This window comes from Diceros bicornis, chromosome 29, assembly GCF_020826845.1.
Source record: "Diceros bicornis minor isolate mBicDic1 chromosome 29, mDicBic1.mat.cur, whole genome shotgun sequence".
Taxonomy (NCBI): Eukaryota; Metazoa; Chordata; class Mammalia; order Perissodactyla; family Rhinocerotidae; genus Diceros; species Diceros bicornis.
In genome coordinates, this window is record NC_080768.1 from 27196205 (window position 1) to 27213753 (window position 17549).

Below are 17549 nucleotides of genomic sequence, written 5' to 3' on the forward strand. Positions count from 1 at the left end.
CAACACAGTTTTCAAGGAAAGGATAAACCAAGCCAGAGGTGGTTGGAAATGTATTTATTTTTCTTCAAATGATCTTTTTCAAGCAATAAATAAAAACAGACATGTTGACTTTTCTAAAAAACAAAACCAAACAAAAAAATTCCCTAAACTATATACATCCTACAGAAATACAAGCATATCAAATGTAGAAATGACATCACTCTGAAAGATGGGGCTATTTACAGAAGTTACAAGTATTGCATTGCTCTGTCTTGAAGAAGCCTCTTCCTCGTATGACTCATAAACTCTAAGGAAGGACACGGTGCTCCCGGGGGAGGAGGGGTATCTTCAAAGAGGTAAAACTCTCCATCCTTCTTGATAGACAAGGAAATGTTCAAGGAAAAACAACAACATCCAGACACTGTATTCAGCTCCCTAGCAATGCCCACAGATCAGCTGACTTTCAAGGAGCATGAAAGGGCGCTCCATTCAGGAGGTCACATGCTCCTTGAGCTCCTGAGAGAAAGCATCTTGTCCCTCAGCGAGGCTGGGACTCGCAGTGAGGCCATGCTGAGCCAGTGATGAGCCCCAGCTGCGGTTTCTGCGAGACAAGCCAGCTCGGTGTTATCAAGACCAGGCCTCCAACAGCACATTGCCATCCAGAAAGCAGTTTCCCAAATTGGAAAGCACTTGGGGCGCTCTGAAACGTACTGATGCCTGGGTCCCTCCTCCAGAAATCCTGGTTTAATTGGTCTGGGAGAGCCTGGTAGCAGGGTTTTCAAAGCTCCCCAGCTGATGCTGATGGGCAGCCAAGATGAACCGCTGCCCTAATACTACGGGCTCGGTGGCCAACTCCCCATCTAACGGCCCCTCCCCCTCACATGTGAATCAACCGTCCTATCTCCCTCTGTCCACCTTCCCAAGGATTTTACATTTCTTCTCATGGCTTCCCAACTTTATCGAAAACTCTGGAATCTGGCTGGAATGAGCACCTGAGGAAAATGGCCCCAGGAAGGGATGACTGAAGCTGGGAGCTCCCGGCCACCTGCTCACGGGCAGCTTCAGCCTAATACTGCTCCACGGGAGAGGAGGCCCATGTCCCTTGGTGCCCCACCAACATCCTTGGGTCACGCAAGATTCCTGGAGGGAACTGGCAGCACTCCTCAGTCTCTATAGAAAGATCCTGTGAGTCTACGGCCTTTTGTAGCCAACAGCACAGCTGATAATCAGTGCAAGTGGCAATGCTTTCTGGCCATTACAGAAATTTCACATCACCATAAGTCACTCCATGGGAGGGATGCCTATCGAAACCCACTGGCCATGTGGACTGACCCTGCAGTAGTGTCTTCATTAGAGCCATTCCAAGTCATCCAAGGGGCTTTTGATGGGAGGATAAGGACCAAAAATCCCCTTTTCCAATCAAGCCAATTTCCTATTTTATTCCTAAGAGTTTTGGGACTGATACTGTTACCAAGTACAAAGAGAATGGCTTTATAAATAGCAGTTCGACGTTGTGATAGAAGACTTGAATTGGAAAGCAGGGGAAAGACATGTCTGGGGCTGGTCCTGAGCTCCGACGGTCCGTGTGGTGGGAATTCAGTCTGGGAAAGCAGGATACGCAGGTTTTGGCAAATGTGCACTCATTCTATAAAAACTGAATCTGTTCCAGGCTTCTTGCCCTCCCCCTCGAGCAGCCCCTCCTCCCAGGCCTCTCTGCTGCTGGAACCCATAGCTCTTTCAGCTGCAGAACCCACTTGACTGCATTGATCACAAAACATGAAGCGACTTCCAGGAATCAAGGATAAAGTGGGAACATGCAACCGTCCTGTCTCTAAACAGGTCCATTGTCCAGGAACCCCAACTCCTCCACACCTCACCCCTCACTATTCGGCCAAGCAGCTCCCGGGAAAGGAGGGAGCCTTAGGCTTTTCTAGAAACAGGAAGTGGGAACTACGACCTCACCCAGAGAGAGGGCTTGACAAAGGCAGGACAAATGATGCCAACACAGGTTTATGTTTATGGAAGGAAATGTAACAAACCTAGTCCTGTCTGGGATGCTAGGATGAGAAAGAGCATTCCAACACTAATCTGACATTGAGGCTTGAAGTTATTTATGGGTGAGCAAAAATGTTCATTTAGATCTAGCTTCTCAAAGGGCTAAAAAAACACGCTCTCGTTTCTAGACAAGTTTGCAATTACCTCTAATCCGGCACTCCATAACAATGCTGTTCCACAGTACTACAAATGAAATTACAGGTGGCTTGTTCCCTCCCCCCTCCCCTCAAGCCCCACCCACAGAAAACATCCTTCTCCCTCCAAAAGCCATTCCTCCATTTGGAAAGGTCCCTTAAAATGGCGTTATCCCAAGAAAGGATGCTGCAGTGGCACCCGAGTACCCCGGACACCCATCACAGGAGCCCCGCAGCCAGCTCCCAAGGCAAGAGTCTGCCTGACTCCTCACGCACACTCTCTAGACCTCAAGAAGACCTGGGATGTGGTGTCTACTCCCTTCTTTTTATTCAAAAGAGGGCCTTTAAAAATATTCACCTAAACCAGGAATTTCAAGAACATAAGAATTTGTTGGTGTACTTCAAGTAAACCCCCTAAAATTAAAAACTCCCATTTATGCAAAAGAGAAAAGATGGCGGGCCGGCCCCATGGCGAAGGGGTTAAGTGCGTGCGCTCTGCTGCTGGCGGCCAGGGTTCGGATCCAGGGCGCGCACCGACGCACCACTTGTCAGGCCACGCTGTGGCGGCATCCTATATAAAGTGGAGGAAGATGGGCACGGATGTTAGCCCAGGGCCGGTCTTCCTCAGCAAAAAGAGGAGGATTGGCATGGATGTTAGCTCAGGGCTGATCTTCCTCACAAAAAAAAAAAGAGAAAAGATGGTGCTTCCACTTACAAAAGGATCCATTTCAGGTCTGTCTCTAGTTAGCTGGTTTCCCCAATGGCCTTGCCAAATGATTTGCTGTAGGAAAATCTGAGTTGCACCCAATTTTTCAGGAGCACCATATATGATATGGCATTTATCACAGATGATGATATACAAGTCCTCAGGCAGGCCTATGAGAAAAATGCTCCCACCACCAAATTGAATTACTGATCATCAGAGAGAAAAGGTGGCATTGCGGTTTAACATCGCTTCAGTGGTCTGTGTGCCCAGGAACCAGCTTCGAAAGTAATTAAAATGTATTCCTTTCCTTTCTTCCTCCTCCCACCCCACCTGGCCTGCTTCTCAGTGGCAACAAATGCAGGTTGCTCATCATGCTAACTGGTCCACCAAGGAGAAACCACTTGCTCCCTAACTGCTCTGACATTTGCATGCTATTGTGCTCGGCTGATGGACATCAACATATATTCTAAATCCACGGTCACTAGACTCTTTGTACTTACATACTCCGAGGAAATTCTTAATAAATATTTTTATTTATTATTAAGCATAATTATTCACCTCTTGTTGACTTAGAAAGGAAAACCAGGTCCTAAAAGATTAAAAAAAAAAATTTCTCTAACTACAACAACAAACAAGGACCAAGCACAGAGAACCAGGCACTTGGGGCAGACCTGCTTTCTTCCTGTGGCCCCTTCCCTTCCCCCTCTCCCTCCCCTAAATCAAACCGGGTGGGCACATTTGCCAGGATCTGTGGGTTTCATAACTTCAAGCCTTACTGCTTACAAAAATGAGGTAAGAAATTCCTATCTGAAAAGCAAAACTGACACATAAACCAAACCGAGGGCTTCCCTGCCCACTGAGGCAGCCATTATTGCTCTAAGTTGGAGTGTTTTGTTTGCTTTTAATATGTAGTCAAAGTCCTTATTGCCATTCTAGCGGCCCCGTGGCTGGCCAAGGAGCAATGGATGGGAAGGAGCTTGGTGGTCCGCCCCCAGCTGGTCAGTCCCGACTGGCTGCCCACACACGGCCCACCCACCCCTGGCCGGAAGCTGACCGGCTTGGGGGTCCCCAGAGTGGCTCTAACAGCTGGGGGAGGTGGTGATGGGGCTGTGCAGGTACGGCAGGCTGCTGGGGGCCGAGTGCACCCCCACCGAGACCGGGAAGCTGAAGACGAACTGCGAGGTGGGCGTGGGGGTGGCCTTGCCGCGCTCGCGCAGGGGCCCGGAGGGGCTGGCGGCCTCCGCGGCGCAGGACGTGGCCAGCACCTGCGACTCGAACTGCAGCAGCTGCCCCATGAAGCTGAAGTTGGGCGAGATGATGCTCCGCCGCTGCTTGACGAACTCAAAGGCCTCCTCCAGCCTCACTCGCTTCTTCATCATCAGGTAGGCCAGGCAGATGGTGGCGGAGCGCGAGATGCCCGCCTGGCAGTGCACCAGCACCCGCCCGCGGCAGTCCTTCACCGCATCTGGGGCAGAGAGGGGACGCGGTTAGGGCCCTCGGCAGTCGCGGGCCTTCACCTGAGGGCAGGTGCAGGGGGCCTGAGCCAGAACGCCGGGGCGCGGGGAGGACCTGAGAAGTGCGGAGGATGGGCATCCCACTGAAGGAATCGCCATTCCAGGCTGAGGAGGGGAGGGAAGAAACTCACGTGGGAGGAACCAAAATATCCTAGAATTCCACCTGGTCTAGGATATTTTTGAGACTTAACCAAACAAATGGGCTACACTTGGGAAAAGCTTGTGCTAAAGCCAGTTAAACCCCAACCCACATTCAAGGATTTCTGTTGGCAGAAACAAAACCAATGACCTGTTTCTCCCTTTCTTTGCCTTCCTCCTCATCCCCAAAGCCTTATGGTCTAGGCAGCTGGAGACACCTAAGGAAAGGTTATTGGCTCTATAAGCCAACAGTATGGGCAGGTGTAAGGAGTTTGTCTTCCTACCCCCACCCAACACAACATCCAGTGGGCAAGCCTTCCTGTGGAGGAGGAGGGGAAATGGGTACACCCTACATACAGCATCTCCTAAGTCCCTCCTTCAACACATGGTTACAAGCCGGTCCCTCCCATCCTCCCAACCCGGCACCCCAGCCAGGGCCAGCCTACCGATATACTCTATGGCTTCCATGAACCAGGAGCTGATGTCGGCCTTGTGGTTGTCTTCCACCGGGATGCACTTGTACTGATAGTGTCCTTCAAAGTGGTTGGGACAGTCGGAGGAGACGTTCAACAGGGCCGTGATCCCCAGGGCGTCTAGCATGTCTCTCCGGGCAGCATGGTAGGCACTGCCGAGGTAGAGGAAGGGAAGGATCTCCACGGGACCCCCCTGCACCAGAAAGGGGAGACAAGGGCCCCCAGACATCATGAGTGTGGGCACCCAGGAAAAGGGCCGGGGTACTTGGGACAGGGGGAGGGAAGCCAGTCTGAGGTGTGCTCTGGGGAGAACACCTATGGACATAGCCCTTCCAGGTCTCCCCTTATCCACAGGGGCTTCTGGAGGGAGCAGTGGGCTCAATGGGATGTCTCGAGCCTTTACCCTCCATTCTGCTGTGGGCAGAGAAGCCAGGACAGGTAAAGCCCTGGGGGCCCCTCTGGTTCCAGCAGCCCCCTCCCCTGTGATAAACGGAGGGGCAGACACAATGATGGCTTGCCACACCATTTGTGACATTCAGAGCTTACACCTGCTAATCATCAAGCTATCTGTTGTGTGGTTTAGGGACTGACTTGGTTGGATAAGTCTTCACTTGGCACATCAAAAACAGATGCTATGTCAGCCTCACAGACAAGAAGAGGGATCTTGGTAAAATGAGATAATGTCAGCTTAAATTAATGACCATTTTCTGAGTCACATCAACTCGAGTGATCTGGGATTTGGGGAGCAGAGTTGCTGGACCCCATAAATTCACTCCCTCTCCATCTAAATGACAGGGCTGGAAGGGTGGGCTTGTAAGAACTACAGTGGCTTGAGCTGGTTTTCTTGGGGGAGGGTTGGTTGACCATTTATGTCCACTTGGCATTCACAGTTGGCTCGTACATGGGGGGCAGCCTGACTGTTGTGGATCGGGGCTGGGGTCCACAGGCCGCACCTTAGAAGATGGGTGTTCTCTCGGCTTCCGACAAGGCAGGCCACACACTTCCAGCTTCAGCCGGCCTCCTCACTTGTCTGCACATAACTCTGGAGGCTAATCAGGGAGTTACGTCTTATATTTTTTTCTTAAGTGAGGGTAATAAGAGAGGGAAGGGGAAGAGTTCCAAGGAACAAATGGAATTTATTCCTAACCTACCTAACATCCCACCCTATACTCGTGGTTCACCACATTCTCCCCACACTGAAGCACCGCATCCAAAGCCTTTGAAAAGCTGAGCTCTGAAAAGAACCCCTCCCAACCTGGTCGTGCAGGGGGGTCCCACAGGAGCTGCATCCCAGGTCCAGGGACTCGGCGGCGCTCGGGGGCACAGCAGGCGGGATGGCTGCCAGGGCCTTGGTTTTGGAACAGAATTCCGGGTATTCGGAGGAAAACCTCTCATAGCCACCTGTAAAGGAGAAAGAAGCAGGTTAATTGGGGTCACTAAGCCAGCAGGAAACCAGAAGGAACTTGAATCCTTTCCCGCCCGAGGAGAGCAGTTGGGAAGCTGGGGCTGGCTAGATCTACATTTGCCACTTGGTGGCGCTGTGGAGCCAGAGATAATGGCCATGGAGCATTTTCCAGAGACACAATCCACATTTGGCCAGGACTGCATCTTGAAGACTGGAAGGAAAGTTTTATGGATGAGACTTTGGTCTGGGATGCAGACACACAAAGCAAGATCTGCAGGGGGGATGCAGAAGGACGAGCTCCCTAAGGGTGATGACAAGGCATGAAAGACGGAATGGCCACTGTGGGTTTCCACGAGTACTGGGGCAGCCTGCAGCTGGGCCCCGGGACCAGCAAAGCTGTCCGTCATCCCCCAACTTCAGCCCTTCCTCTGGAGAGGTCCTCCAATGTGGGAGAGAAGAAAAACATATCCTGGCACCAGCCCTTCTGGATCTCAGCAGTGGAACAGATGCCAATCTCAAGGCCTCATGAACAGCTGTTCCATCAACGAGGGGCCAAAACAAGAGGAAACGGGCTTAAATCGACAGAAATCCCTCTTGCTACATACAGGTTTGGGGCAAAGGAGGATTTCCTGACCTGAGAGTTGCTAAGCCCTGGAATGGTCATCTGTGGGATCATCTTCCGGGGAAAGGAAACTTTTAAGTAAGAAAAGATGGCCAACTTCATCTGGAATAGTGTTAGTGCCAAGCAGAAAAGTGCCGGCTGAGCGGGGGTGGGCAGGGAAGCTCCGAGAAGAGACATGCTCAGCCTGTATCTCTGATTTTCTTGTGATCTCTGGGCCTTTACTCTTCGGGTAACTTAAAATTTACTGTCAATATTTGGCCCTGCTTGTATTTTTTACTTTTCAGTTTCTGTAGGACCAAGGGTGGATTATAAATTAATTCAGCAGGTGAAGGAGGTCAAAAGGTACAAACTTCCAGTTATAAAATAAGTCAGTCCTGGGGACGTAATATACAGCATGGTGACTACAGCTAATAATACTGTATTGCATATTTGAAAGTTGCTAAAAAAAAAAAAAGTTACTAAAAGAATAGATCTTAAAAGTTCTCCTCACAGGGGCAGCCCTGTGGCGGAAGCGGTTAAGTGCGTGCACTCCGCTTTGGTGGCCCGGGGTTCGCCGGTTCGGATCCTGGGCGCGCACCAACGAACACTGCTTGTCGAGCCATGCTGTGGACGTGTCCCATATAAAGTGGAGGAAGATGGGCACGGATGTTAGCCCAGGGCCAGTCTTCCTCAGAAAAGAAAAAGAGGAAGATTGGCAGATGTTAGCACAGGGCTGATCTCACACACACAAAAAAGTTCTCATCACAAGGAAAAAAAATTTTTTTTGACCATATATGGTGACGGGTGTTAACTAGACTTATTGTGGTGATCATTTTGCAACATATACAAAAACTGAATCATTATGTTGTTCACCTGAAATTAACAAAATGTTATATGTCAATTATACCTAAAAGAAACCAAAACAACCACAAACTTACTTAATAGTTATTAATTAATTCAGTAGGGCCTGCACGTTGTGGAACAACCACTCGAATGGACCCATTCAACTAACAGTCACATATGTAGCTGGCACCTTTAAATCTCTATGACAGATCTAGGTGGTGCCACTGTTCCCTGTTACGGTTCAGCGTCATCTTCGAACACGCAGACATGTGATGGTTAGTCAATTACTTGCCCTGAATCCCAGCCCTAGAAACCCCTGCCTCAGAGAGAGGGAGTGATTCTTTGCCAGATCATAAGGCTTACAGAAACAGGGCCGACATTTTTTCCTCTCTGACTGGAGGCTCCTCTCTTCCCCTCCACTCCCTCCCTCAGGATATAAATGGCTCTTTCTCTGGTCACAGGCCCCCGCTCCTGCTGAGTCATAATGACCAGCCTCCCCGGATGGAAAACCCGCTGGAGGGACCACCACTGCCCGTTTCAGACGTGCTGGTGCCCTTAGCGGTCAGCTCATCACAGGAGCAACCCTCCCTCCCATTATCACCCTGTCACCCGCCTTATAAAGCTGCAAACACTGCTGCCCCAAATGCAGTGAACAGAGCGTGGGGGAAGAAGAGCCAGCAAAGTCCCTACCACCGGCCTCTGGGCCAAGAAACTTCGGTAAACGCTCCCCTTTGGAGAAAGTGGGAGGGGAAATGGGTTGATCAATAAGCCGTTGTTGAATACCTATATAAAAGCCCATCACTTGTTACTCTAGAGACTTCTACAGGATTTGGAATTTTTTAAAGAAAATGATCCTTGTGTTAACTTGAGCTATTTTTTTTGTTTGTTTTTTGAGGACGATCAGTCCTGAGCTAACATCCGTGCCAATCCTCCTCTTTTTGCTGAGGAAGACTGGCCCTGGGCTAACATCTGTGCCCATCTTCCTCCACTTTATGTGGGACTCTGCCACAGCATGGCCTGACTGACAAGCAGTGTGTCAGTGCATGCCGGGATTCGAACCCAGGCCACCAGCAGCGGAGTGCGAGCACTTAACCGGTAGGCCACCGGGCCGGCCCCTAATTTGAGCTATTAAAACACATTTTTTTCAAAGAAATGTAAGGCATGAGTGGTGCCCTCCAAAACTCATCCCCTAGACAGGCAGATGATGGGACCACCCAGAAGCGAATGGTGAAGGCACAGGAGTGCCAGGGCCAGGCTCCAAGGTCACAGAGAAGGAGCACCTTGAGGGCAGCAGAAGGGGGAGGAGCCTCAGAGCGGTTGAGAGAATGTTCTTCCCGCCGCTGAGCACACAGCCTTTGCAGTCAGACTCACAGGTCTGAGTTGAATCCCAACCCTGTGAATCATCAGCTGTGCATCCTGGGGCTGTCACTGAACCTCTCTGAGCCTCCTCCTCATCTGTAAAATGTGATGAAACGTCCACACCCGAGTCCTTCAAGTGCTGCCTGGAACAGCCAGCGTTCTCCGCCTGGCCTCGGGGAGACACATGATGAAGGTTTCCTTTGGCACCTACAAGGGGACTCCATCATGACTGGTAAATTCCCAGACTTTGCACAGCCGTCTCCTCTTGGGCTTCACTCATTTTTGCCAGTCAGAGTCTTGAGACCTGCTAGTCAGAAGAAGGGTAGGTTCCGCCCTTCCTGAGCTCAGCGTCCTTCCCAGTCAGGGACATCCGCTGCCTCCCGGGTCGATCACCCGTCAATCCCGGGGAGCAGCAGGACCCTCATGGAGGGATCCCCGGCTGAACCCCAGGAGTGTGGCGTGTGGCAGTGGGCAGGACAGAGGTGACCCAGAGGCCAGACCAGGCCTAACGGGGGGCGTGTGTCGTCTCCCTCCAGGCTGCTCATAACAGGACAGAGAGACAGCAACGGTCGGAAAAGACACCATTTGAACGGAGCAGGAAAAGGATTACTGAAAAGTCAGTTCTCTCTGGCGGATCTTTAAAGAGCAAGCAGAAAGGAACTAAGGCAAGAAGCAGATTAGCCCAAGGGACAGGAGACCACTGGAAGGGTCGCATCCCTGACGGTGGCAGCAGTGAACAGGGTTTTTCCTCCTGAGCTGCTGCTGGCTTCTGAGGGTCTGTGGCTACGTGTTCCAAGGAGCATCCCCAAGGCAGCTCCTCTGGTGGGCGGGCCCACGAGCGGCACTGGGGCTGGGTCCTGGAAGGACTGGATTGTGCAATGACAGAGCAGGGGCAGGCGGGCAAGGGGGTACAGATGGAACGGGCAAGTTAGGAACCAGGCAAGTCCCACCCCACAAGGCCACCCCCCGGGAAGTCATCTCCCGGTATCAGATCCATGTTAATAACAATGATAGCCACTGTCGAGAGGCAGTGCTCACCACGTGGCAGGCTCTTTCCACACGTGTCCAACCAGTAGCCCTTGAGAAGGGCCTGACCAGCCCCAATTTTACAGAAGAGGGAACTGAGGTGCAGGGCAGCCCCCAAGTAAGAGCAGGGCCAGCAATCAGCCCACTGGCCTCAAAGCCAACTTCTAACCTGGCCGTCAGGAGCCCACCCAGCTGCCTGCCCATCTCTGCCTTCCTGGTGGTCCTTCTCCAGGACCGAGGCACCACCTGCTGGTTTGATCACATGAAGACAGACTTTCCATGCCAAAACAGAAAGGATCTGAAGAGGGCACTGCTGACATTTCGCCAAACTCGGCTTCTTTCCAGTGCTTTTCTAGTCATTAAGGAGTTGTGACCAGCATTTTTTATTTAATGAAATAGAACAGAAACTACCAGAATGCACTGTTTAAAGAGGGTATAATTTCATGGAATTCTGGTCCCAGGTGTGTCTGTATCCCTATTCTGGGTCATGATGGAGACCAGTAAGAACTAGATTTAGATCACCACGTTCTACCCAAAACTCATGAGAGGGAAAGCTTATTCCCACCACATACACAGGCTCCCCACAGGTGACATGCGGGTGGGAGTCCCAGCCCGGGCCCTGGGAGCTTGAGCAAGCACATTCCCTCCTAAACCCTATTTTGCCACGCTCAAAATGTAAGAGTTTCAGACTCTGTCATCTCTACGTTCCAATATTCTGTGATCTTAAATGTCCACGATCTACTTATTTGCAAACTACAAACTGATAGCACGTGCCCAATTCTGCATTTCTGTCTTCTGAATACAATTTCATAACAGACATGCCAACAAATTTCCACCTGTTTCTTTCTACGTCCTATTGAATGTGATTCCGTAACAGATATTCTAATTTTGACCTGTTTTTCCCATGTTCTTATTTAACACTAGATTTTCTAGTCCTAAAACTCCCATTTTCTCATCTTAATTTTGAAACTTAAATCTAGGGGGAAAGAAAGAAATATAATTTTTCACCCGACTGTCTTGAGGAGTAACTACATCTACAGTTCAACTCCATGGTCTCTTCTTTTTCTCATACACACTCACACAGCAAGGCAATTTTCAAAGTTTACTGAAAATGATGACCTCTGCTGGCCATGAGTCCAGCTGCCCGCCTCCCGCCCATGCAGGGGCAAGACAGAGTGTGTGTGAAATGGTTTTGGAAAGGGCAGACTGACTAGTGCTGATCAGACCACCATAGCAGGACTCTTAATGGGGTCTGTGATGGGGAAGACTATCTTTTGGTGGTGACTATGGTCATGGGATCTTAATGTGGCTGCCACTTTTTTCCCATGATGCTCTCAACACTCAGAATATCACCCGTTCACAGACAGGGCTCAAAGCCTTCATCTCCAGGGACATCTTAACAATGAAAGGCAAGCACTGCCCAGCAAGAAAGTCTGGGCTCATTTGAAGGTCATTTGGCTTTGAGAACTTCCCTTGATGTACATGTTGACTTAGTAAGCGCCCATGGAAATGCTGAGCAGTATTTAAAATTTACCTGAGTGGGCTTCTCGCCTTGGACTCCACGCACAGACCTCCTGTAGGTCTGGGCCAGCTGGCTGACACCTAAGGCCACGCTCAAGCTGGATCTTGTTCACAGTCCCTCCCAGTCCTTCTGTGCTATCCCAGTCCTTCTGTGCTATCGGCTGCATTCAGCAAGCTGACTTCCAGCATGCTGGCTTCCGTTTGAGAGTGAACTTTTCTTCCTGTCAAACTTCCTCTTTGGTAGGCAGAAACTACCTCCCAGCAAGGAAGCCAGCTATCTGGTTTCAGATGTTTTGATTTTTTGAAGGAATTTCTTGGCTCCTTAAAAAAGCCAACTGCACTCGGTTCTGTGCAGCCCATCGTGGTGGGGACAGCCCACCCCTCCTATAAGCATCGAGGACAAGCCCAAGGCAGCTGTGATGGGCTGAATAACAATCGGGTTTTCACTCTCAATTTACACCTACACCCTCTGTCTTTAGTTCTTTTGTTGGTTAGAAGCATCCAGTTCAAATGATGCAAAAGGAATGTGTTTGCTTCATTCGTTGTAATTCCTTAGTGAATTACAATAGGGGTTAGAAATTATCCTTAAGGCCTACCATTTTTTGTAATTCTAACACTCCCAGTCTTTGGCTGTCATAGCATTGTGGCATATCTGCAAGGAGAAAAGCCAGTCCTTTTCCCTTTGGGTGGAAGAAGTGTGCAATCTTAGCACACCCCCACCCGGGGCTATGCTGTTTGATGCCACTGACCTTCTGGGGAACTAGAATGTGTTGGACAAACCGGAATAGAGAGAGAAAAGACAGAAGAGAGTCACCAGAGTTGCCAGGGCTGCTGGTTGAGCCCCACCCCCCACCCACACAATTCATTACTGGCCTTAGTGGCTGTTTTCTACAGAAAGTGTAATGTCAGAGTCTGTATGGTCAGGCCTGGGGACTATAGGGTACAGGAGGTCCAACCTGGAGAGAGAACTTGGACTATCTAGTTGATCCTCCCAATTTCTCAAAACAGCTCCAAGACAGCTTTTAAATCAGAATTTGAATAAGAACTGACAAAGGTCATGAGCTGAGATGAATTTTAGACAGGAGGAAAGTGAGGTAATGTTTTTATACCTGAAATCTTACGTGTAACAGACTGACTTGTTATTTGGGGAATATGGGAGGTAAAGAATGACTTCTTTTTTTTTTTTTTTTTTAATTTTATTTATTTTTTTATTTATTTTTCCCCCAGGAGATAGTTGTATGTCATAGCTGCACATTCTTCTAGTTGCTGTATGTGGGACGCGGCCTCAGCATGGCCTGAGAAGCAGTGCGTCTGTGCGTGCCCGGGATCCGAACCCCGGGCCGCCTGCATCAGAGCGCACGCACTTAACTACTAAGCCACGGGGCCGGCCCAAGAATGACTTCTATTACGGTTAAAAAATGCTCTTTTTGTCTTTCTCTAAATGACCGGGGGGGAGGGGGTCTAAAACCCTAATCCAAGGATTTATGAAGAAGAGAGAACAGGATTTCAAAGGAGATGTGTACCGCACTGTAATAAAATTTGATAAGCTGAAATTTCTAAACTGTCCCTAAAAATGCCTTACAGGATTTTAAATAAAATGAGCTGGGGGGAAAAAAATGTTTACCCCAATGGAAATCTTTTACTAGCAAAAAGCCCAGAAAATGTAGTGATTTGGGTTATTGCTTTTAGCAAAACTTGGGTAATATTAAGAAATGTACAAGCTAGGCAGCATTTTATTGATATTAAGTAAAGTTTACTCAACTATGAATTCTGGCCTGTGGTTTAGTTATTAACTACCTGCAGCAAGTAACCAACTGCCTGAAGTGGCAGAAATAGAAAAATCAGATTTTTAATAGAAATTAATTGGTAGCATTAGAAAGCCGGTGGCCAGGAAGCATAATCTAACCTCTGAAAACACCCTGCTGTTTTTCCTGTCCCCCTGCACCTTCCCCGCAGCGGGGTGGGAGCAGACCCTTCCCCGGCTCCTGCCTGCCCACACGAGGGACAACTTTTCATCAGAGGGCAAAGACAAGGAGCAGGAATTTTGTTAAGACTGCCTCTGCTCAGCCCAAATATGAAAATAAGCTAAGTTAAACAGAAAATGCCCCAGTTAACCTCAAATATGTTCTAGAACCCCTACAGAACAAGCTGGAAGATCCCCCCCACCTCTGTGAATTTTAGGCAGCTGTATCCAAAGGCAGGCTCCCTGCGCTCATGAAGACCCAACTCAGCCTCCCCTGGCGACTCCCGGGGTCTGTTCCTACACAGACCGAAGTCGCACCTGCAGCCCAGGCAAGATCTCGCTGCAGAGGGTCGCCCTCCCTGCGGGCCCCATGTCAGACAACAGGAGGCAGTGCAGCCTCGGGAAGAAACAGCCCTTAGAAGCAACACTCATTTTCCGTTGGCCGGGCACCTCGCCAACCGCCAGGGGACTGTCATTTTACCCGGAGGCTCCTGTCCTCCCAGCCTTGACGTTTGTATTTGCCTCGCGCCGAGCGGCTCGTCCGCGGGGCGGCTCTCGGAAGCGATCGGGCTCCGGCTCTCCGGTGGGATTCGAGGGGACCAGGGAGGTGCCACGAGCAGGAGGAGGACACCTTAAAAATATGCCTCCCTCTCCGGGAGCGGGGCCTAAGTGCGCGCCCGGAAGCCCAAGGGCCAAGGTCCCCGAACTGCAGCTCTCGGGCGGTCCCCTCCAGATTTCTTCCAGGAAGAGAAACAAAACGAACCCAGACTCCACGTGGGTCGGCCCTGCCTCGAGGAGGGTCCTGGGTTTAGAAGCCCGCGAAGGAAGGCGCGCGCTCGGCTCTAAATCAAAAGGGACTCGAGGACGGCGCGGCACGGGGACCATCCCGGCCAGCCCCTGCCACTCAAAGGGACTTTAGTCCCAGAGACATTTCTCTCGTCGTTCCCACCAGCGCCAGCACCAGGCAAGGGAGAGCAGGCGTGCTCGACAGCCTGGACCCCCACCCTGGCGTCTAACAGTAGTGGCCGCGGGAGTCCGCTGGACGTGCGCGCCGGGCACGGCTCGGCGCCCAAGGCAGGCGAGGCCGGCCGTCCCCAGCGCCCAGCTCGCCCTACTTAGCGGCCGGTCCTTCCGGTGCAAGCCCCTTCCTGGCACTTTCTCTTAAAGCGCTTTGGGGAGAAAGGAGGAGAAGGATTGGGCTCAATCGGAGGTGCAAAAGGCAGCCCTCCAAGAGAAAGAAAAATCAGCAAAATCGCCTTAGTGGTTCAACCAAAGGTCAACAGCAGCATTTCCCCAGCAGCTGACAGGTCAAATGGCCAGGAAACAACTGCCGAGAACAAAGCCCCCCGCTGTTCACCAGGGGCAAACCCGGCTCGTCGGCACTGAGCAGTTCTGTTGTGCTTTTTGGAAGGGGTGATGGGGAGAGGTTTCCGCCCCTCCTCCCTCCACCGTCTCCCTTCCTCTCGGGTGAGCAGGTCCAGAGAGGAAAGCAAAGGAGGGAGGGGGCGCGGGGCGCCTGCAGGAAAAGGAGCGGCTCTTTGATGGCCTGGGTCTGAAACGCCTCTCGGCTTTGGAGGCGAGGACCCAACGAAGGCGAAAGAATGCGCGGAATGCGGCGGCGGGAGGAAGAGGGGCAGCGCGGCAGGGGGCGCCCCTACCCCTCGCGCCCTGCCTGCTCCTCCTCCCCGCCCCCGCGCCAGCGTCCCGGAGAACCATTGCCAGACACGGCCGGGCAGGTGCGGCCGGCGCACGGTCCCTCCAGTTACTTGGATAGCGCTCTGTCCTTCCGGGGTTCTGACGTCCAGATTTGACATGACCTCCCGCTCCCCAAAGAGTTTCTCCAGGGCTCACTTCAATCAAGCATGCACCGCCATCTGATAGTCCAGAATCGTGTCTGAACAAAAGGTCGTACTTCTCCGATGCCAGAATTGAAGAGGCACCGTCCCGCCTTGCGTTTCCCAAATATTCAGATCTCCCCTCCCTACCCCCCGCCGCTCCCAGAGCCGGGGTCTAGCCCGAGGCCGGACGAACTGGCCACCTTCCATGCAGAGCTCGGAGTTGGGCAGCAGGAGACGAGATATAGATCGCTCCACTCAAGGTCCGCAACCCGATCTTCCTTTCTGCACTTACCGAGGGCTGGTTTCCAAACGAACCGGCAGGGCCGATCCCACCCCGGCGCTCACCCTCCTTCACCCTTTTCCCCACCTCTTGGGTTCTCCGGGTCGGACTCAGTGCAGGGCTGGGCACGCCAAACCAAAAGGCTTAACCTGTCCCCACCCGCACAGTGGCATTTGAGAGCACTTCCCTGGACTCTAAAGTGGGCAACGCAGATGAGTCGCTTCGCCCGCGAGGCCAGACCCTTAGTGAGTGTAAATAAACGCAGAATCTCCAGGGAGGGTGCGGAATTACAGGTGACGGAGGAAACGCGCGTCCTGACCGTCTCTGAGGACTTCAGGAGCTCGCACTTGCACAAAAACCTTGCAAAACCGTGCACACCAACAAGCACAAAGGAGTGCGCGGGGATCCCCGCAGCCACGAGTCCCTCCGGGCACTTCCTCTGCCCGTTAAGGCCAGGCCGCCAAGCCCCGCTACACCTACCCTCCAGCTCGCGCCCCGGCGCCCGCGGTTACCTTTGAGCAGGCAGATGTCGGTGCGCTCGGCGTTGCGACGCAGCGCTTGAACTACCAGAGACACGGTGCTGTCCTCGCGGAGGCTCTCGGCGCGCGGGCTGCGCTCGTCGTAGACGATGACCGCCGAGTAGAGGCCGGAGCGCAGGCGGGCGCGCACCTCCTCCTCGGCGGGCAGGATCTGCTCCAGGCTCACGGAGCCCTTGGCCCGCCGCCGCACGATGGTGTTGCAGCGCACGTTGACCGAGCCTCGGATGTAGCCCGCGCTGTGCGCCAGGAACGGTCTGCAGTCCAGCAGCAGGCACTTGCCGCCGCTCAGCAGCCCCAGGGCGCCGTGGCTGCCGCTGCCGCCTGCGCCGCCGCTGTTCTCGTCCCGGTTCATCAGCCTTTTGAGCACGCTGCAGTCCATCTCCCGCAGCTCCTCCACCGTCACCATGGTCGCCGGGAACTGCGGCTACTGGGCACGCGAGGAGGCGAAGGACACCCGGGCCAGCCGACGTGGAGGAAGGGGCAGGCGAGGGCTACAGGAGGGTGCGTGCAAACTTGGCCCCCGGGGCTCCCACGGGCGAACCTCTTTTCTCCAGTCCCCTTCCTCCCGCAGTCTCACGGTTACATAGCAGTCGGAGCGGCTTCGGGCGCCACGCAGCACGGCGCGCGGTGCTGGGGGAGGTGGCGGTGGAGGGGAGTGTGTTTACGGGAGAGGACCACCGGCTCCCTTCTGTGGTTGCCTCTATTGTATTTTGCCGGTTTGCTGCTCCTGCCGCCGCCGGCGCCGGCGCTGCCGTTCCGGCCGCCGTCCCCCACGAGCAGTCGGAGCTCCGCGCACTGCCCCAGCCAGAGTTTCCTCCTCGGCTTATAGATTTATTAATGCTCCGCGGCTCTCCCCCGGGAGGGGGCAGATTCATTACTACCTCTCAGGCCCCGCCTCTTTCCATTCTGCGCCCGGCGCCCTCCCCCGCCCCGCGCGCTCGCTCCCCGCCCTATCCCGGCGCCCTCGGCCCCGCGGGCCCCTCCTCCCACCCCCTCCCCGGAGATTGAATGGAGTGCCGGCTGCTCGCGCCTGGTCACGGGAACGCGACGTCACAAAGAGCGGAGTAAACAGGGCGCTCGGCGCTCGCCGCCAGGCCCATTCATAAAACCGAGACCGAGAGGAAGAGGGAGGCGGCCTCCGACCGGCGGGCGGGCTGCGGCGCGCGGACTTTGTG

At 52.7% G+C, this 17549-nt stretch overlaps 1 protein-coding gene across 1 annotated transcript; it reads right to left on the reverse strand.

The window, feature by feature from the left end:
- Positions 1-2453: 2453 nt before the first annotated feature.
- On the reverse strand, positions 2454-17241 carry DUSP4 (dual specificity phosphatase 4). The gene is made up of 4 exons (XM_058525142.1): positions 16348-17241; positions 6255-6400; positions 4973-5192; positions 2454-4339 (listed from the first exon to the last, which is right to left on the reverse strand). Exons 1-4 carry the CDS (start codon positions 16778-16780, stop codon positions 3954-3956), a joined length of 1185 nt encoding a protein of 394 aa, XP_058381125.1. The 5' UTR covers positions 16781-17241; the 3' UTR covers positions 2454-3953.
- Between the last annotated feature and the right edge of the window lie 308 nt (positions 17242-17549).

Coding starts and splice junctions, on each gene's coding strand:
- DUSP4 (XM_058525142.1), bottom strand. CDS start 16,780: ATGGTGACGGTGGAGGAGCTGCGGGAGATGGACTGCAGCGTGCTCAAA. Junction 5,193..6,254: donor GGACCCCCCTGCACGACCAG/GTTGGGAGGGGT, acceptor TTTCTGGTGCAG/GGGGGTCCCGTGGAGATCCT. Junction 4,340..4,972: donor GGAAGCCATAGAGTATATCG/GTAGGCTGGCCC, acceptor TCTCTGCCCCAG/ATGCGGTGAAGGACTGCCGC.